General features: G+C 36.8%; 1 protein-coding gene across 3 annotated transcripts in view; it reads right to left on the minus strand.

Annotated features, from left to right (window-relative positions):
- The window catches only part of LOC149261278 (actin-related protein 7-like), a 318,254-nt gene that overhangs the window by 143,500 nt on the left and 151,585 nt on the right, over positions 1-23,169 (minus strand). For all 3 annotated transcript variants that reach the window (XM_089421958.1, XM_089421955.1, XM_089421956.1), the window contains exons 3-4: positions 12,990-13,131; positions 4,251-4,495 (exon numbers count right to left, since the gene is read on the minus strand). In XM_089421958.1, the coding sequence (XP_089278084.1) occupies positions 4,251-4,495; positions 12,990-13,131 (387 nt within the window). The remainder of the gene's footprint in view (positions 1-4,250; positions 4,496-12,989; positions 13,132-23,169) is intronic.

Consider the following 23,169-nt stretch of genomic DNA (forward strand, 5'->3'; position numbering starts at 1 on the left):
GCCTATTTTTAAGAACTTCGTCTGCCTTGGAAGACTATATATATGAGGGAACTCGACCTCCTAGAGACACAATTCATTCTCTCATCAAGCAAGCAAAGGAGAAGAAGAAAGAGGTTAGCAAAAGAGGAAGAAGGACAAAGATCAAGTGTTTGGGCTATTTTCTCTCTCTCTCTTCACATGTGCAAAGAAAGGAAGCTAGGGTTTCTACTGTTGGGTTAGGGTTTTGTTGTTGTTGGATCAAAATTGGAAGAAGTGTTAAAAAGGTCGAAGGAAGGCTCATTATGTCATCCTCAAACCCTAGAAGAGAGAAAAAGTTAAGTGTAGGTCTGAAGAAGTCTTGGAAGGCCGACATAAGCTCACAAGTGTTGAAGCAGTTGCTGCCATGAGAGCTGAAAATTCCAGACCTGCAATAGAGGCTGAAATTTTGTTGTTGGGAGTTGAAGATGTGTTGTTGGAACTTGGAAGAGATTTGACTGGGTTTGACTTGACAAGGGAAGAACATCATCAAGAACGTTGGACTTGGTCTTGGAAGGGTGTTGGTCTTGATCTCGAGGACTTGGAATTCATCAATTGAAGAATCTATAAGAAGAGAAGAGATTTGTGCGTTTTCCTCTCAAGTGGAGAGGTTTTGGCCCTGCTTTGCAACCTATGTCATGTGTTCTTGTATTGTTGATATTCTTGTTTTTGGTAGTTGTTTGATGATAAGAACGACATAATAATAAGAGAAGAAGCTAATAAGTAAAGAAAAAGTAAAAAGACATCACAAGCAGTTATCAAGTATAAGAAAAATCATTCTAACTATTACCCTATAGATTTCTCAACATCCTCCACTCAGGTTATTGATTTTCTAGCATGCGGGAAACCCTAGAATAAGACCATAAATATGTCCTATAAACACAATGCTGCATATCAGATTTATGAGTGATGTAATGTTTTTCCATAGTTTTAATGTTAATACAGTGGTTTCAAGAGATCATTGCTTGTCTTAAGTTTGTGTAATCTAGACAGTCAATGGTGCTTTATAAAACACATGAACAAGGACATGATAAACACCCTACCAGCATATATTATATGTTATAGCAGATATGATATATTAAAAAAGGTCGAAGAGAAACATACATAAGAAGTACAATGACACATCCATCAACTTATCATAATGATATATTCGTTGAAGATGAAATTTTAGTAAAGAAACAATCATATTTATTTGCATTAATGGCTCCTTAGTACATCACATCAAATCACTATAGCTTGTCTACTAAATTGGGATCAGGACCAATGTCACAGGGTTCGCCGAACTTGAACCTTGAGGTTTGAAGTTCGGTGAACCTCAAAACAAAAGTCAAATTCGTGTCAAGTTTGACCAAAATACGATTTAGGTTTGCTCCTTAGACCTTTTTAGGTTTGGTTCAAGTTTGCTCCTCCGATCTCCATATAGAAGTCAAATGTATGGTTGAACGAAGGGAAGTATGCCCTCAAACTGTTGGATTTAATGCGTGAGTTTCTAACTGGGATCTGAACTTTATAGTTTATACAAATTCAGCACAGGTTTCAATGGATCGCTACGCACGTGAATTCAAATAAATTTATAAATTCCCTTTGTCGAATCACTCATTAATAAAGATGGGTTTTCTCTCAACGGTAGATGCATCATTATGGTAAGGTTAGTTGAATTGTAATGCCCAGAAACAACAATAACGAATCAGGTTGTGCCTGCCCTTGAATGTCCTCTTCTTCCTGGTCCATCATTTCCCTCATCGCTCATGAATGCAAGCCTTCCATTTGTTTTCGTTTCATGTGTTTGATCGATCATTTTGTGCTTTCTAGCGTTCAAGGTTTAGGAAAAATTGCAGGGCTGATCTAATATCATATCATAAGGGTTGACGTAACGGTCAAAACTGCTTACCCTTCAATCCATACAAGTTGAATATATCCATAGTTCAAGTCCGAGAAGCAAATGGATAATTATAATGTATAATATATATTATGAATTATTAAAAGTTATATTTATAAAAATAAATTTAATAAAATATATATAGTTATAACTATAATTATTGATAGTTAATTTTTGAAAAAATTATATGGATGAATCTAAATTATAATGGTGAACCTCATCCAAACCTTACTAAAAAATCCAAATTCAAATCGAACTTAATTGTTGTCGAATTCAAACTCAAACTCAAACCATGTGACATAGATAAGGACAACCCAAGGACATCATCGTCAACTCAGTGATCATCCTCCACTCCTTGGGTTAACTATTTTCTAACTAGGGGGGGATCCCTACACCATAAATATATATGTTAAATGTAGATCTACAAATCATATTTATGGTGGACGTAATGTTTTTTCGGTGTTTTAAAATTAATGCAATGGATTCTAGGAAGATTAGTGCACTGTCTTAGGATTGTGGAGTCTAAGTAATTAGTAGTGCTTTTTAAAACAAACAAAGGACATGATAAACCCCCTACCAGCAAATATTATCTGACATACCTGATATTATATGTTAAAAAAGTCAAGAGAAACATATATAAGAAGTACAATGACACATCCATCAACTTATCTCAACCATATAACTGTCAAAAATGAAAATTTGAGTGAAGAAACAACCACTTGCATGAACAGCTCCTTAGTAACATTATAGAATAGGTTTGACACGAAAAGATAGAAGAGGGCTGCAAACACCACACTTCAAACCCTCTTTTACACATTAAACAACCTGTCAGCAATAGAATAGTCCTCTTGCCAAAAGATATGATAGCAACTAATTATAATGGTGGCCTTACAAATGCACTATCTCCAGAAGGATGAAACAACATGAAGGCCCCAAAAAATTCAACCTTACAGCAGCAACAACCACGTATACACAATTCTTTCTCCTGCCAGATCACCCTTGAAAATGAAATAAGCTCTCTATTTATAATTTTCTCTTCAAACCTTAGAATGATTAGACTAAGGCATATGAAATAATAGAATAATACTTCTTTTAGACGAGCCTTGTCATTAAAATATTATTTGTTTCAAGAAGTCCTAGAAAATCCCTTTCCAACTTCGCCTCCACAACGAAAGCTTACACCCTCCATAAAACACTATGGAAACTGCCTTGCGCTCTTCTCCAAGGAAGGGACTCCTTTCTAGTGGTCATGTTCCCATGACCTAAGGTTTGAAGAAGACCAACTAGACACATATCATCTTCATATGCCATAAACTCCTTCAATATATGCCCTTAACGTGGAACATGCCTTGAACCATGTATCCTTACCCCCAAAGACCTCAAAGGTGATCTATGCTTCCAAAAATCTGGAACATGCCTCGAATCATGAATCCTTGCCCCGAAGTGCTCAAAGGTAAAACACACCCCTAAATATGTTCTATATAATAAATGATTACCTCAACACCAACCTCCTATTATAATAAATAATTACATATTGCCTGGCACCAAATGAATTAACAAAACAATGAGTTGACAGGAGCCAAGTATAAGAACTAAGGATTACACCATTCTCAACAGTGACCATAGTGGATCACCATCGGTTCCCCATGCAGGCAAGAAAAAAAGAAAATAACTTAGTGGAAGCTGTGGTAAATCCAATCTTCAACCTAAGAAAAACTTTGTGATGCTATCAGTAACATAATAGATGGCATTCACCAATTTTCTGAATTAATATCAGAATCAGTTCTGCATAAGTATAAAATAATTGTATTAAAGTCCAATAAATGATCACAAAAAAGAAAGTGTTGAGGCAACTTTTAGATCTATATTAAAAACCGTAAAAGATATAGATTTATGAACCTATTCGCTAGACGCAAGCTAAATATCTAGCTAAGAGAGAATATAAAATAAGGTGCAAATAGAAGAAGAAGATGCTAGACACTAATAACTCTTTGTGCTCAACAAAAGAGATTGTATCAAGGTTTGCGGGAACTGGAGTTAGCTACCAATCAAGAAAGGCGGGATCGATACAGTACTTACCTTTTCTTGAGTTCTAAATTTTATATTCTATTTATAGTGCCTGTCGTCCTCTTCTTCCAATTCAATTTATTGCTTGAAAATCTTATGCCAGAAATGCAAAAGGTACCGTCTTGAGAAGAAAACTGCTATGCTGTCACTAATAGCAGTATGTTATTCATGCACACAATTTTCGGAAAGAATATCTTCAATGTTTACCAGTGAAACAGACCAAAAATGTCACTGGTGAAACAGTTGACTGAAAAAATAAGTAATTATGGTGTCTACTAAAGAACCATACCTGCCCATCTGGTAGAGTATGTTTCTCTTCCTGGAACGTATTGCTTTTTTCCTCGTATACCTTCTCATCCTCAGCAGTGCATGCATACGTCTCCTTCAAATTCTCAACAATCGATAGATCAAGACTAACTTTAGGATTTGATTTGCCAAGTTCCCGAGCAAACAGCTCAGTTAAATCCATGCCTCCAATCTCCAATTTCTTCGAAGCATTATGCAAGACAGCACCTTCCCAGACAGGTGCAATATCTGGGAAAAATAAAACAAAACTGGACATTGTAGACCATTAAGAGCCATCACTCAAAAGCATAGTTAGAAAAACTTCTGTCTAGAACAATAATGCCCAACTTTTATGCAATCTCTTTTTCCAGATAAACTATAAGAATAATAATCGTAATAACGGTAATGAATTCTCAATTCTGACAAAATAATGATGTGTTCCAATGTTTATGAAATATATTCTTCCATGATGATTTTGCAAATATGTCCAACTTTACACTCTCAAACTCAACGTGCAATTACCCTACAAGTCAAAAGTCACATCTTTTTTGGATTTTTATAGCTGCCTAACATAGACCACAAGTAAGATGAAAAGAAAACAAACAATTTAATAACACAAACCCAAGCCTAAATCAGCACTCACTCATATATTTGATTTAATGCTCTGAAATCTCACTCACATGCTCCATACACAGAAATGGGAAAAAGATGGTTAAAGAGGAAAATTCAGGGCATTGCAACGTGAATGTGCCACTTCAAAGAATTAAGGATTCAAATCCCAGAAGTATAAAACAACTTCTTGGAACTACCAAAGCCAAGATACTTCATTTAAAACTAGAATGAGAAATTATTTGTTAACATACAATGCCATCGCACATTGTTAATCAGGCAACCTCCTTAAAAATCCAAAGGAAATCAATCGGTGAAAATCCTCACATCACAATGCAAATGACGATCAACTCTATATAGAGTATAATTTAGCTCAAGAAAGCATGGAGGTATGGTAACACTTATTTTCTAGGAGATATAATCTGTTAAACACACTGTGGAAGCTCTAAATGAATAGTTCATGAAGACACAAAACTTGCTAGGTATTTTCCAATCAGGTAGAAGGCTAAGTGGGATTGACTGTAAGGGAAAACTCCACGTGTAAGTACACTTCAGCCATGGCAACCTTGGGATGTGTGACCTACTTAAAACATCCTGGTTAAAAGGTGCAAGCCCCAAAGGTGATGATTGATGCTATGTAAGTCATTTCACTGATCCCAATTTCAGATCCTCAACCTTTTGAGCTTCACCCAATGCAATGAATGCCAAGTGAAATATTCATATTCATAATGAAATGAATATTTTGATTGGCTCTCATGAGACATGGGTCAAGCATTAATGACTTATCCAAGCAGATGATCCCAGAAATGATAATTCATAATGAAATCTTGTTACAAGATACAACTACAAGAGACACAAGAAGTGGAGTAAAAGGCCTCGAGCCATCTCACAACTCCTTGTATTCATTTTCAATGATACAATATATAAATAATAATACATAAATGAAACCACCTCAATTTCTCCACAGTGACACCTCATCAAGAGATAGGACAAGGTGAGGCAAAGTAGGAATCTACAAACACACTTATGATAAAAACTATATTCTTAAATGCCAAAAACAAAAGGCAGTATACTAGGACTTCATGATTGTATAAGAGTAAGATGCTGACATAGTGTACAAAGCAATCAACACTAGACACCACCCCTCAACCCTCATATGCAAGTCTATAAAGTACTAGTTTCTTCCCCTACTTTTGTACTTTTCAGCTCTCATGCAAACACAGTCAACTGGATCGTGTTTGTGTTTGAATTCGATGCTCATGGACATTTATTTATTAAAAATTTAAAGATATGTTTAATGAAATTTAGAAGCTATAAGTTTACTCTAATGTGAACATTTACAAAGCTTTCATAAATCATAATATGAAGTAATATGCACAAAACTATAGGAATAAATTGTGCAAAAGCATGATCAATCATCCTATGACCCAGACTCAGAAAAGTAGTAGCAATAAGAGGCTGTCTTGATGGTTGAATAATGTTGATATCATTTATATCCTCAGGCAAAGAAATAGTTGTGCTAAGGTGACTAAAACATGAGCGGAACAACATCAGAGGCTACCCAAGTGATAATCACAAGCTCTAATCACTCAAATTGGAACTTGATACTTCCTATGTTCATTGTTGAAATACCCTGCGTGAATTTATACAAAACTTCGGCAAAATTGATGTGCCACTTTAAGATTCACCTAAATTCAAATCCCATCCTTCAAGTTTGGAAAACGTGGTCACTTAACGTGCAGATACGAAGGAGAGACAAAGAACTTCCACATAAGTCATTGACAAAATATTCCTCCAAAGGATTTTATCAAATGTCACAATTCAAAGGGATCTTCAATACATGCTTAGACCTATGAGGTGTAGCAATATCAAAATAAAACATCACACACTTATCATAATAACCCAATAATTTTCATAATTTAATAATAATTAGTATAATGAAAGGACATGACTATTCATGAAAAAGAATCCCACCTAGGGATACATACGAGACTCAGCCATCATATTTTCTACTATCAATTACTTGTATACAATTTATATATTGTCCACATGGATTTCTTTATATTCCAGATATTTTGAATATTTTGTTTGAGAACAAACTTTGTTTGTCTGATTTGGTACCAAGGCCTCATTTTCTTATCCCAGCCTTTGGCGATGCTCTTAACCGAGCTAGCGTTCAGATCCTTGATCCTGGCCATTGCCAATGCAAATTTTTAGCCATACTGAAAAGTTTTCAGTGTTTCTCTAATTTGGCTCTTTCACCACTTTCTAGCTTTTGCCCATTTAAAGTTAAAAGTTATGCTCCCAATTGAATATCGTTTCGCGAAAATTGAAGAGAAAATAATATATTGTCTAGACACTGGAAAAACCAAAAGCAATAAATAAATAAATAAAAAGTTTCCCCTATAGATTCGACAATAAATAATCCCTTTTAAACAGTTGCCACAGAAGTCGCCAATTGTTGTCGTAGAGGGCATATCCAGGGATATTGGCAACCAATGTAGAGGGGTTGAAAGCATTATCGATCTATAAACCAGAGGTTGCAACCATTAAAAGCCAAAAATCATTGGCATTGGGGCCACAACCAATCAGGGCCATCATTTCGAGCTTATATAGAAACATTAGCTGCCATAAATTCACACTGATCAAGAATAGCAGCCACTATTTTACAAGGTTCAGCACTGTCACAGTGGACATTTATAACTAAATAAAAGGAGAAACAACCACCAAGAATATAGTGAAACACATTCGGTTTAAAATGTATCAAGCTATGAATTAGATGCCATAGGCTTAAAGACTTTGATTAGCATGTCTGTTGTAATAAACTTAGCCTATTGTGAATTCAACTACAACCATCTCACAACAAGATCTATATCTATATGTCCCTTCGTTGTCAAAAAATTATGCTACATTTGTCGGTTCATATGTGAACAACATGTTGTCAATCTTCTTCAAAGGATAAGGGTCAATTCCTATTTTTGTTTAGCTATTCAAAACACCTATTCATTTGGCTATTGGGGAATTTGCAATATTTGGTGAGTTATGTGAAATTTCTACCTACCCAGAAGATGCTATTAACCCACTTAACTCTTTCCTAATACTTGTTCACAAAAAATTAATTCTTCTGCTCGAAGTAATGAATAATAACATGAACAACACCATTCACGAAAATAAAATTGCAGCAAAATACACGAGAAACTAATCACACACTTTACACAAGTATTTTTGGACATACGTCCCTAGAAAAACCCCAATGTGGGGAAAACCAGTTTTCAACTCTGAGGGTTTATATTACAATCTTCAGCAAAAACTTCCAATGAGAAATTACAACTGCTTGCCTGACACTAGCAAAGTTCCGGCAATATTTTATCTGTACCTATGTTATTCAAATCAACTTGGAAAACCCCACAGCTTCCCTTTCTGCAATTCGCACTGCCTCTAGCAATTCACACTATTACTCCGGAAAATTGCACTAGCTTTTCCTACCAATTCGCACTACCTCCCGACAATTCACATTACCCTCTCAAAACACGATTTTCCCTCCTAGCAATTAGCACCCCCTCTAGCAAAATCGCACTAGCCTCCAAAAGACTCGCATTGCCTCCTAGAAATAAACTCGACCTCTACTCCTGCGAATTTACTGAGCCACTCGACCTCCTCCTAAAGTTCATGGCTTCGTTGGAAAAACACATGCTACTGCAGAACATACTGATAGCAAAAATATCTAGAAAATATTTTCCCAATCACTGTTGCTAAAACCCTCTAGGTGTCCCATTGAAAATCACCCACTCGATGTGTCTCCAAAGTTGCCCATCAATTCCCTTTACAATCTCTCACTCACAAATGAACACAAATGAATGGCCGCAATTAGAAGTTCACTTGATCCAATCAATGGATAAGGTCAACTTAGAAACTTTCCAAAAGCTTCTAGAGGTAAATTGATCTTATCCCAACTAATGTCAATTAATTATCCACTTTCCTTAAGTTTAGACTTAGGAAATACGTTTTTTAAATCACTAATCGACATAATTAAGATATTTTCCCTAGGTGAAACTTAGGAAAAATTACACAGGCATGGAGATAATTAATCTTTTGTGTGCCTAGCCTCAATGATGCCTCTCGAGACTAGAACATCTATCCAAGCTACAATATCTAACAAGTTTGATTTATCAATTGGCCTCGAATATTTGTGACAGTTAAGAAGAATCGCGTCAAATCCTGATTCTAACACCAAATAAATAATTTAAGGAATGAATTTATGATAAGTTAAGAGTTATATTCAACTATACAAAAAATAAGAATAAAAAGATATTAAAAAGAAAATCTCACTTGAATATTTTATAAAAGAATATATAAAAGTATTTTTATTGAAGAGATTATTTACATTTAAAAGGAAGAAAGATATATTAATTTTTTTATAACAAAAAACCAATACGTGAAAATATATTTTATGAGTGAAGAAAAATAATGAATTAGAAATATAAAAGAAGAAAGCAAAACAAAATAAAAAAGTATATAAGTTATTACAATGCAAGAATGCATTATAATTTGAAAATGAAGAGAGATTCTCCGACAAAGGTTTTCAAATCGCAAACAGCAAATTATTTACATTAAACGAAAGTATCCAAGGAAAAGAGATTAATATCATTATCAACGTGAACAATAAGGAAAATTACATTAGCCCTGATGGGTACCCCAGTTGGTTGAAGCCCCCCTGCCAAGTCATTGGCCCTCTGTCATGAGGAACACGTTCAATTCTCCTCGGGTCCATCAGGGTCAAACCCCGATAGTTGGTGAGGCGCCTTCAGGTGGGCACGCCTAAGGGTGTTGCAAGTAAAAATAAGGAAAAGTACATCAATATTATTTTGGCAAATCAATTATCATCTCCACAACCAAATATAGGTGAAAGGAAAGATAGTTTTTGCAAGAAACATTATGAAATGAAGGACTTACAAGTGACAAATTGATGATTATGAATGTATATCTCAATTCAGTGTCGTAACCATGTTTGAAGAAAAGATCAACATAATTCTCGGTTTTCCTTGTTTGAAAAATTGGGTACCTTCTATTAAAATCATAGAAAAAAATTGAATTTTCTCCATAAGAACAAGAAAGTAACACTTCAGTCTTCAAGACGATATAGTGCAATCAAATTTTACACACTTTCATCCAAAGACTTGAAAGATATATCAAAGGTTATCAGTCAAAATAGTCAAAACTTCACATCAAAGATGCAAAAAGAATTTACCGAAGTTGTTTGGATAAAACAAAGAAATTTATCATTAAGAGATCACAATAGAAATTACTTGCACAAGTCAAGTCCAAGGCCATGAAGCAAAAATTAGAAGCAAAGGAGATCTCAAGAAGAAACTCAACAAAGACCTAGCAAAACAAGATGAAGAAAACTCTCGCGTGAAGAACCTTAGTGAATAGTTGTTGAAAGAAGTTAGAACATTGAAAAATGAGAAACTTGAGTATCAAAAACAATAAATATAAAAATCTATAAATCAAATGATGAACTTTCATGTCTTAGAAATCATAATCAATATCTTCTCACTCAAATTAAGAAACTTCAAAATGATAAGAAATCATTAGAGAACAAAGTAAAACTTATCAAAAAAGAAGCATCGAAGTCTTCAGAAGTAACAGCCCAAGCTGAAGAAAATGGAACAAACACTGATCCAAATAATATCACACTTTAGAAGGATTCCAATCTAATTGAGCTGAAGACATACTCAAATGTTGTAGTCCAAATGATGGAAATTCAAAGTGAAGATTATGTAATCAACACAACAACATCAGTACATGAAGTAAAACAAGAAATCTCCATAAACATGATTAAAAAAATCAAGTCACATGAACTTCTTAGCAACATCCATATCATAAGACCAGATATCTCAACCAGTCAGTGTATTCATATCACTCAAAACAAAAACAACAGAATTAAGTTCCAAAGAATATGAATGCTAGAACAATTAAGTAATATGATAAAGATCTAAGTTGCAGGAAACGTGGCCCTAGGGGTCGTTTCCCCAGGGGAAACGAAACGAAACGCGTTTCCCCGTACCGTACGGCCTGGAAACGCGTTTCCGGCCGTACAGCCATGTTTCCCGAAACGGAAACGTGGCCGTACGGCCGGAAACGCGTTTCCAGGCCGTACGGGCCACGTTTCCCCAAAAAAAACAGTTGTTTTTTAATTTTTTTTAATTTGTTTTTAAATTTTTTTAGGTTTTCCAGGATGTTCTAGAATTTAGGGATATGCAATTCATGGTAATGTTAAATTCTTAAAGTAAAAGTGATATTCTCCTTTATTTTTCATTTTCATCCTTTTACTTAAATTTTTAACATTACCATGAAATGACTCAGGATGTTTGAGAGTGGTTTCGCCCTCATTGGATTTCATATGGAGAAAGTAGAATTTTAGATCTCACTCAAAATCCAGCAGACTTGTTTGTTTTTCAGGATTTCAGGATTGGAGGGATTGCAATGTTTCCATTGGATTTTTTCATGTACTAGGGTATGGAACTTGTATTTAATCAAGAGAACCAAGCCCTCTATGCAAGGGAAACTCCCAATAATCAAGATCATGTAGGGTACTAGGGTATGAAACGTGTATTTAATCAAGTCAGCACTAAGGTCGTTCGACTATGTAGGAGGAGACTCCCAATACAATAGTGGTCCTTCTAAAGAATGGGATGTGGATGCAGAAAATCTTGATTTGGATCTCTCTCTTGCAGCCTTATAGTCTTTATTGTACTTGCAGCCTCATATATTAATATAAATAAAGGCTGATTTTGAGATTTGGATATATAATAAAGGTTGCTTTTGGACATTCGATATTTTTATTTTCATTATGTGATCATTCATGAGTAAATGTGATGTAAATTAAATCGTAATGTTTAAGTGTAATAAATTATAATGTATCATTTGTGCTATTATATATATATATATATATATATATATATATATATATATATATATATATATATATATATATATATATATCAATATATATATATATATATATATATTCGCGTTTCCCCGTTTCCAAAATTTGGGGAAGTCGCGTTTCGTATCGCTTCCCGTTTCGGAAACTCGTACCCGTTTCCCCGTTTCATGCAACTTAGATAAAGATTCATCTTGGGTATTGAGTAAGTTCAAGGTCTCATAGAAGATCGAATTGGGATGATTAGATCATTTTTCAATTTCACAGTTTTGCTCAACACTCAAAGGTTCATATCGTCTTGTATCATTGAATATGACAACTCCAAGAATTGCCAACGATGTGAAGACATTACAAGACAAAGGAAAAGATATCAAGCCTTTTCATTAATATGCTTTTAGGACAAAGCATTTCTAAAAGGGAAGCAAATGTTATAAACACAAATACATAAAATATTATAATTAAATAATCATTAGTATAATGAAAAGACATGTCTCAACCCAAAGAATGTCCCACTTAATACCCCAACTAACTCCAAGTAAGACTAGTACCTTAAACAAGGTCGAGAAGAGGCGGTAGAGTTAATTTTGTTGGATATCCTACTAATTTGTGTACAAATATGCAACTGAAAACTAAATATAACAAAGCACTATACCAACTAATATTAGATATGGCATCTCAATACTCAAAAATGATGTAGAGAAAATATCTTAATCAGCAATCAAGTTATTTTTCAGTTTAAACTTTAGATTGATGGTTAGAAGAGTTATGAAGTAAAGTAGCTCACTGCCCTATTACATATGACTACAAACTACGTAAATAAGATCTAGGATCTGCTCCACATTATTGGGAAAACACAAGAGAACTTATAATGTTGAGAAGAAATATGCTTACACCACCTATAGCACAAAAAATAGAAAATGTATTTGGTATAAATATGCCTCTGTCTAGCAATGTCAAGAACATCACGGAACAATTACATTCAGTGCAAACTGTTCAAACAATTGGATAACTTCTACTCACCATGGTTGATATTATAATTATAGCCGCTTTCAATATTCACAAATCTCCAGGAGATTTGAGTATCAAAACAATATGTAATTGACAAAATATAACAAAACTAAAAGTTTAAAGTTTAGAACAAGACAGATTACAGAAACCTGTCAGTGATAAGCATTAATCATGCAATACCTATCTTTCCATGACCAACATCAACAGCACAACCAGATATCCTTCCAGCAGCATAAATTGATAAAACTGCTTGTTCAGATGCATAATATCCCGACACATTAAAAGCTTCAAACATGAGTTGAACCAGCTGCTCTCTTACGCCCTGGATAGTCAAGTACGGGTTTCAGCACAAATTCATTAGATATCCACCCTTACATCACTGCATCTCATTGACCAGCATTAATAAACATTTTGCACAGTTCTGCCAAAACCCTATTATCAAAAAAACCCAGATCAAGTGGAACAAAGCAGACAAAAAACATGGTCTCCACTTGATCTCAAAAGCCGTCAACACTAGTAAGAAAGAATCAATTTTTTTTGTATAAATGCATAATTTATTAACCTTGTATAGAAATTGTATTCATACATTTCGAATTTGTTCATCTGGTAGAGCTTACATAAGTTTGCAGGGAACCTTAGCCCCTATCATTTACTTGGCTATCATTCAATTTTTCTGATAAGACAAATTCAAATATGCCACCTCGCACCAAATAACATTGCATTTCAATCTCCAAGGTGGTAAGGATTTGAAATACAATGATGCATTAATGCCTACAACAATTCAGACATCTGAAGGGAATCACCACCTTATTCAAGCTTGTAATCACATTTCTGAATGAGAGGTGGCAGGGGATTTAACATAGGCAAAGCTCATGTAGAAAGCAAGTAGAAGCTGACGAAGCGAAGACTCCAGGGTTACAGAAAGACTGTGGCTGTTCGACATCCAACTATGGCTCACATAAGCCAGACAGGCTTCAAAAGGAATGTCTCAGTCCTGTAGCAGGAAGGGGAAACATGGTATCAACATATGGTGGAAGAAGGAACTAGATGGGAAGAGCTTCAAGAAGGAATTGAACAATTTAGGAAATTCTAGATCAAGGAGGAATTGAACAATTTAGAAAATATCTTCATTTTGGTAATGAAACTCAAAAAGAACTAGGTGAAATTTTGATTCATCTAAAGTGCAATTTGTAGGAGACCACACAAGTTCTACAGTTGAGCCAAAATTGCACGGCTAGAAGAATGAATATCTGAAGTTTGAAACATCAGGGAAAATCTTCCAGAACCAAGAGAAGATCTCAAACACTACAGACTAGAGATAAGTTACAACATTTGACTAGAGGACAGGATTACAGGCTCAGTCATCACCAAATAGCAGCCCTACACAACAACAATTAATGATCAACCATCTAGGCATAACAGCTAGAAAACCAACAAAATCTAAGGTCATCCTCTCTTGGTCTAATACCATAGGTTTTGAGGGAAATGTAGAAAGATCTCATGTTTTGAATTTCTGTATAAAAAAGACCTTTAATACTATTAGTATTCAACCCAAGGTTTATGACATTTTGGTGATCATATGGTCAATGGTCAAGGAGAAGTTAACAATCTAGACCATCTAAGGTTTTGTACAGTATGTAATTTCTTTACTCTTTTATTATTGATAATATTATTATATAAAACCCCCATTACCATCAAGAAATAATAATGGTGCTGTTACAACTAAAAATTGTATGAGGTTTCGCATTGTGATTTTCATCACTGTTGGGGTTTGCAGCTGGTACCCATGGAGAAAATGGATGATTTTTTGGCACACACCTTCACAGAGCCTCTTATCTTCTTGACAATAGATTATTTGAGGGAGATATTTGGTGGAGGTGATTTACTTCTCTATGATGGATGGTCATGGTTGATGGTCATCTAATGCTTTGGTGGTACTTTCATACCTTTGTTTGGTGCAGTGTTGCGGGGGAGCCCCCACCACCCCCCCCCCAATCTCGCTCCCAATCCGCGCTCCGAGCAAGAGCGGGTCGGGAGCACGCCCCCGGGAAAAAAAATTGCGCTCCCTGCCAAAACAGGGAGTGATCTCGGGAGCGTCGCTCTTGGAGCGACGCCTGCGGAAGCCAGGAGCGATTCCGACAGAAATTAAGAAACAAATAAACAAACAAAGAACAACAAAAACGCGCGCCTAAAAAACAAATTTTTTTCTATATAAGAGGGAGGGAGGGCTTTTTCTCAGTCATTGTGACTTCAACTTGAGTGAGACTGAGGGAGCTTGGAGTCAAGGAGCAAGGAGCAAGGTGCCAAGGAGCGAGGAGCAAGGAGCAAGGAGCAAGGAGTCTTGGACAAATTTGAGGTAGGATAAATAATTCTAGAATCTAAATAAATAAATACATTTTTCTTTATTTCGCGTTCCCATTGGGCCATTCCCATTCCCATTCCATTTTATAAAATTTTGCAGATTCAAAACTACAAATTTCAAACATCATGGTTATATTTCTTGGCATTTTCTTCTTCTTGGTTCCTTCTCTGGTTATTATGGTGTTGGAGAGTAGGAAAAGGAGGGGGGTTCAAAATGAAGAAGGGGGGCAAAGTGGATTTGATGAAAACTCCGAGAGGAGGGTGAACATGATTCAACAGCTGAAAAAACTAAACAATACCAAATCCCATTGTGGAAATATGTTGACAGGCCTAAAGCAGGGAAAGGGGGTGGAACCACTAAATTTCATTGCCCCCATTGTAACAATAATTACACAGGTTCATACACCAGTGCCAGAAAACACCTCTGCGGGAAAATGCCATGGGATGGAGATAAACAAATAGAAATAAAAACTTGTGCAAGTGTGTCAGCAGTGGATAGAGCCAAATACATAAGGGAAGAGGAGGAAGCCCAATACAAATCAAAAAAAGCAAGGGGTTTATTTGAACCAAGCTCACAATCACAAGCACAAAGAACTCCTTTAGCATCCTCCCAAGGCAGTGGATATGGAGGCACAGGGTCACCAGCGTTAAGGCGTAAAACCATATCAGATTTCCTTGATGAAGGGTGTAGGAATGATGTGGATTCAAAAGTTTACAGGTTTCTCTATGCATGTGGGATACCATTCAATGTTCTTCGCTCACCTTATTGGCACGAAATGGTTTCTGCCATAAATGATGCTCCTAAAGGATATAAGAGCCCTAGGTATGAAAAGGCAAGAGTCGTTGGACTTGATCATGAAAAAGCAAAAATATCACATTATTTGAATAGAATGACAAGTTCTTGGACTGACCATGGGGTGTCCATTGTATCTGATGGATGGACAAATGTAAAAGGCAAGCCATTGATAAGTGTTCTTGATGTGTCTGTTAGTGGTGCCATCTTTCTAAATGCATATGATTACTCAGAGAAGTTCAAGACTGGCATCAACATTGCAAAAGCATTACTTGAAACAATTGACCATATTGGGCCATACAATGTCATCCAAGTCATCACTGATAATGCTCCTAATTGTAAGTCAGTGAGAGCAATTATTGAGGATAAATACCACAACATATTTTGGTCTGGGTGTTTGGTTCACACAATGAACCTTTTGATGCAAGATGTTGTTAAGAACAAAAATGAACAATACAAATGGATTGGTGATTTGTACAAGAAAGGCAAACAAATGATAAAATTTATTACAAATCATAGCAATACCCATGGCCTTTTCCGCAGTCACTCAAGATTGGAGTTGTTGAAGATTGCAAGGACTTGATTTGGCAACCATTACCTCACCTTCAGGCACCTTTTGAAGGTAAGAAAGTCATTGGCTAGCATGGTATCAAGTCCACACTGGAAGATATTAAAGGAAAGGGCTACAAATGCAGCTGACAGGCGAGGTTTTGAACTGGTGGAGGAGGCTGCTCTTGATGATATGTTTTGGGCACGTGTTAGGCAAGTATTGGATTTCACCAAGCCCATTTATCACATGATTCGGTTTGCAGATACAGATAAACCAGTGATTGACTAGGTGTATGAGTAGATGGATACCATGTTGGGGCAAATAAAAGATATGGTTCATAACACTGATCCCGACTTGTACAAACTAATTCACGATTGTGTGTGTGTACAGTGGAATAAACTCAATCTTCCACTACATTGCTTGGCGTATATCCTTACACCAAAATACTCCTCTACATCTTGGTTGGGGCAACCTGCACCAGGGCGTGGGGTTAGGACCAAACCTCATATAGATGAAGAGGTATCTAAAGGATATTTGGAAGCATTAGAAACGTTGATACCTGACAGGGAGGAATGTGCTAGTGTGCGCCTTCAAATAGGCAGATACTTCAATGGCACTGGTTTGTTTGGTACCTTCCATGCAATGGAAGACAGAGACAGATTCGATGCTCTCACATGGTGGGAAACATATGGCGGGCATGGATTTTTGCCAAAATTGGCAAAAAAGGTTCTATCATAGGTTGTAAACACTTCTTCTACAGAGAGGTGTTGGAGCACCTACAGCTTCATACATAATGTGAAAAGAAACAGACTCAATGAAAACCGAGCAAAAAGCTTGGTTTATGTGCACTACAACTTGAGGTTGTTGAGTCATCACTGTGATCAGGCTTATGAGGATCCAACATATAAAATCTGGGACAATTTGGAGGATGGCAATATACATCTTGAAGAACTGGAAGAGGAACTTATAAGGGAGGAAGATGAAGCAGCAGCCATGCCACCTCCACCATCCAGTAGCAGTGCTCGAGTTCTGAGTCTTGTTCCTTTACAGTTGCCACCTCCATCTACACCCTCACATGGAGGGCATGTGCCTTCTAGTTCTGGTCGTCGGTCTGTGTGGGAGACTCCTAGAAGACCACCACGACCTGCTCATACATTAGACTCTCGTGGCAAGGGCCACATGTAGTAGTAGATAATAGATTTACAGTTTACTTGTCTTTTCTAGTTTCTATTAGTTTTCATAACTGTTGAGTCTTGACTCTTGACTCTTGACTCTTTCATATCATAATGATATTTTTTGTAAACAATATATGACTGTGACAAATGCAATGAAAGTTTGAAGTTTGAAGTTGGAAATTATAACTCATTGGTAATGATTCTGAATTATGAATATGATGCTTCGTGAAAGTTGTTTCATTTCATTTCATAATTCATTTTATAACATTTCATTTCATGTTAACAGTTAGATATTATTTCTTGTAATGGTTAAACTTAGCTTACAAGTACAACTTTGGTGATCAATGATGATAAATGTTATATATTGAATTTTCAATTTTGAAAGCTTGAAGTTGAAACTTTAAGATTGATGAATCATGATTCACGAGACTCAATATGTTGTAATATGTATGTTACTAACTTGTGGATGTGGTTGATGAAGATTATAACTTCTAGATGATTGATGTGATATGGTTCAATGATCAATCTATGTTTTTTTATGTTTTTTATATCTATTCATCATTCTAAAGGTTTTTCGCTGACATATATGTATCAAAATATAAAAAATATATATATCTTTAAAAAATCGCTCCAGGATTCGCTCCCAAACCAGGAGCTTTTGAAAATGTCGCTCCCGCTCCCAAGTAACACTAGTTTGGTGGAATCCCCTATCTCATAGGTTGCATGATTGTTGGGAATACCGCCCCGTTAGTTCCCCTTGCTCAAGATGTTCTAGTCACTACTATAACTTGGTAGTTGCAAGGAAAGTTCATGTCTTGTTCATAGTTGTTTGTGCCTTCTAGTACATGGTAGGGTGTTTTCCTAGTGTTTTACCATGGTATTACTCACATTACATCACCTTTACTCATTGTACCTTGGATCATTCAAATTTCATTGCATTTTCACTTTGTACCTTAGTATAATCCACATCACACGCATACTACATCATATTCTCATTCCTAGAGGGCACATCACTGATTTAATCCATAATCATATAGGTTTTGCTTCATCATTAGCCTTTCATTTTCCATATTCCATCATTTTACCATTTCCATATGTGAACACATCAAAGTGGTTGAGGATAGTTTTATTACTAATTAACTAAACCCAAAACTTACCTTGAACGCTACATTAAAGGTCTATTTATATTCATATGTTATAAACCTCCATTGAGACATCATTTCCTAACTTTCATCTCAAAATGTTTTATCATTCACTAGTGAATGCAATTTTATGTTTCATGCCACAGACCACATGAAAATAGCATTCCCCCTTTGGCACGCATTCAACTAGCACATTAATTAAAAAAAATAAAGACGAAAAAGGAAATTATAACTTGTCCCCTTTATCAATTCATCTTATCTCTTGGTGTTGAATTTCCAAAATCTTGGATCTAGGTTAGAGTCTTAAAATCTTTGACGCTACCAAACCAAGAATCTCAACAAGAACTACTTTACACAACGGAAAATATAGAGCAATAAATCATATATGCACAAGTATACATAGTTTTTCACAAAATTGTACAACAATGTACAACCCAATCTTCGTTATATTAAACCAATCTGAATAATACAACAGTCTATGGAATACAAGATATAATGACAAACTTCACTGCAACTCCTATGTTGTATCTTGTCCTATCGGTCCTTCGCTTCCTTAGTGCTCTCTCGCTACCCCTTTGTCCTTCAAAGGACAAAACATAGAGACTCCAGGAGGGCTGCCACCTAACATTGTTGCAAGTCACTTCTGCTGCATGTACACGGGCTCATCAATCTACTCCCTGGGCTAGCCACTTCCCGAGCTCTAATCTCCCAAGCTAGCAATCACCATTGTCCATCAACGTGTTGCACTTTCGACACCAAACTTCACCCAACCTTCAACTCCCCTTCGTCACTTCAAGATAGCTCGTTTAGGGCTACTTTGGGTAGCCAACACACTCCCCTCCACCAGGTCAATGGTACCCAATACTACACTGCAAGAACAAGTTCATGTTGGGGTTCTCTCATATCACCTGGCCTTTATGTCAAGTCAAAGGGCGGAGCGAAAGCAAAGTTTTTATGGCAGGAATCCCAAAAGAAGGTGTTTGTCGAGTTGAAGCATCACCTCTGCTTTGCACCAGTGCTCACATTACCAGACCTGCAACAACCATTTGAGATTGAGATAGATGCCTCTGACTATGCTATTGGTGTAGTTCTTACTCGGTAGAGGCATCCAGTGGCTTACCACAATGAGACACTTTCAGACTATGCAGGCCTGTCGTCAACGGAAGCATTACATTCTGGGGAAGGAAAAGATCATCCACACAGACCACCAACCCCTGCAATTCATACAAACACAAGGGAAGTTGCAAAACGGTTGCCATCAAAAATGGTTCACATACCTGCAACAATTCCATTTGAACATTAAGTACAAGAAGGGCAGCACCAATAATGTTGCAAACTGTCTTAGTCGACCACTATTCATGGCGTTGATCACTGTGCTCGACTCCTGTGGGCACGAGACTTCGGGGTGGTCGCGTCTTTACGAGAGCGATACAGAATTCGGCAGCACATACCAGACACTCCTAGAAGATAAGCAAATTCCAAATTTTCACCTCCAGGATGCACTGTTATGCCACCTAGGACACATGTGAAGCGAGCATGCCAAGATGATTTGGGAGGCGCACTATAGTCAGATCACTGGACATTTCGGAGTAGAGAAAACAGTGGCAGTACTGCAAAAGTATTTTTATTGGCCAAACCTTCGTCAGGATGTTGGTAGGTACATTAAATCATGCACTTCCTACACCATTTCCAAACCAAGCATCAAGAATTAATGCCTATATACTCCTTTGCTACTCCTAGTCGACCTTGGGAATCCATCTCCATGGATTACATGTCGGGCCTTCCTTCTACTAAGCACGGAAACGACTGTGTTTTCATGGTCGTCGACAAATTCTCTAAGATGACCATTATGCCGGCTTACAAGAAAAGTATCACAACATAGGCCACTCCTAAGCTCTTCTTTAAGCGAGTGTGGGTATTGTTGTAACATTATTTGGTTTTGATAAGTTAGTATATTAGTCAAAAATAAATTCAAAATGTTAAGTTAGGATATGGATGAAAAACAAAGAAAAATTAAAATGTTAGGACAATTTTATATTTTATAGGCATCCATATCAATAAAATTATAGGAGTTAGCTGCCCTAAAGAAAGAAGGCAAAAGAAAAATAAAATGTTAGGGAAGCAAAAAGAAAACAAAGGCTTCATTTTCATATAAAAATAAATGCAAAGGTTACTAGTTTAAATGCGCCACATTAGAAAAATGTTAAATTTTGTTAATTAATGATTAATTTCCTTAATCGGGATTAATTCTTGGTTATAAACCTTTGGCATTAGAAATTATGTTATAAATCACATATATGATTAGGCCAAAGTCAATAAACGACAAAAAGTCTTGTCGTCTTTTAATAAATAAAGCGCATCATTTAACGGTTGATCTACTCCCCGCCTAGATCAACAGCGGGGAGAGACTTCGCACCCCCCTCAACCGTTTCTCGTTAACACGACGGGGGTCCGTAAAGTGGTTTCCATGGCGGACACCCCAACCATACATGTCACCACCATATCACCCTCCCCCCCGCTCAAAAACATAAATCACTCGTAACCCCCCTGCTCAAAACCATAAATCACTCGCAACCCCCCCCCCCCCCTCAAAACCATAAATCACTCGTAAACCCCCCCCCCCCCCCCCGCTCAAAACCATAAATCACTCGTAACCCCCCCCCCGGCTCAAAACCATAAATCACTCGCAACCCCCCCCCCAGCCCCCGCTCAAAACCATAAGTCACTCATAACCCCCCGCTCAAAACCATAAACCACTCGCTACCCCCCCCCCCGGCAAACCGCTCGTGGTTTCCCTCCAACGGCTCTTCCATCCCGTGCCTTAACCGTTATCCCTCAACCAATCCTAAGCCGCCACCTCACATACCCATTGCCTATTCATCCCATCCGTTGCCGCCTCACATGCTCACTGCCCTGTTGTCGTGCCTGTTATATCCACCTGTTGTAGCTCTGCTCCTATGCATTAAAGCAGCTACAGTTATGAATAAAATCGTTATCCCTTCCCACATGTTATAAATAAAACTAATCCCATCGCTTATTCACTTTCTTCTAACACATTTCAATTATTTGCAAGTTTATAGTTTTTGCAAGACTTTTTCCTATTTGCTCAATCTGTTACTAATAACCGCTCTTCCTCCTATCTGCCAGTATGGCCCCAAAAGGAAAACTAAGAAGCAGAGTGCAGAGGAAAGCACTGCTACTCCAACCCGGCGTGACCTTGACCATATTCTGCTTGTGGATTCACTGTTTAAAATTGTAGAAGCCAAGTGTGAGTTCAATTTTTATGAACTGCACTTATGGCTCAAACAGAATTACCTTGACAAACAAGACCCAATCAAATTTTGGGAATCCCTATTACCTTTCTTTAGCTTCCCAAAAACACGAGTTTCCTGACCTTATTACCCAGTGTCAAGCTAAATATGACCATGTGAAAAGAGCAGTCATGGCCCATAATGGAGACATTCTAATCACCATCTTCGTTGAAACCATAAACCAGATGCTCCTAATCCCCCAATTTGACTCTCTCACTCATTTCTCACCAACAGCACTTATGGATCTGTACCATAAGTTAACTTTCCCACAGAGAGCCCAAATTTTTGAAATCTTTTTACCTGAGGATGCAAAATTGCCCAAAAGAAATCCACCTTACTCATCTACCATGTTTCCTGAAGCCTCCAGACATTGCATTTCCTTGATTTCCTATTTATTAGGATATCTAGATGACCAATCCGTTGATGAGACTATCCTTGGTTTCCTATCCATCTTTAATAAAGATCAACAACCAACATTCATGTATAATTACAACCAATTCTTGGCTAATAATATACATGAACAGTTCGTGAACTTTACTATGCAAGGAGTGTTCAGTTACAGCTCTGTAATTGTCCACATGTTTCTTTTTCAACAGGGTGATCTTTGCCTATCAAACTCAGCAAACAGGATGAACAAGGAGTGAATCAATCAGTGATTCACTGGACAGAAATAGTCAGGTCAACTTCTACCACCTCCTCATTTTCAGAATTTGTAGATGCATTCATACATCTAGTGGCACAGCTCCTCAACGATCAGACAGAGCCAAGGATTGGAGATGAAATTAAAAGGATTCTACATTTAAGTGAGCAGACTAAAACTGGAGATTGGTATCTATACCAGAACTATATTGAGATAAGAGTATATTGTGAGCTTGCACCATATAACTTGCCCAAATATGTTCCTATGAGAATATTTTCTCTAGAATATATTAGGCAAATGATCCACATGGATGACCTACACTTTGTGTCAAGCAAAAGAAAGTCTCAATTCAAGATTAGAGCACAAATTGGATCATTTATTTGCAACA

Source organism: Pinus tabuliformis, chromosome 6 (assembly GCF_031772625.1).
Source record: "Pinus tabuliformis cultivar Carrire ecotype Pingquan chromosome 6, CPIR1, whole genome shotgun sequence".
Classification (NCBI taxonomy): domain Eukaryota; kingdom Viridiplantae; phylum Streptophyta; class Pinopsida; order Pinales; family Pinaceae; genus Pinus; species Pinus tabuliformis.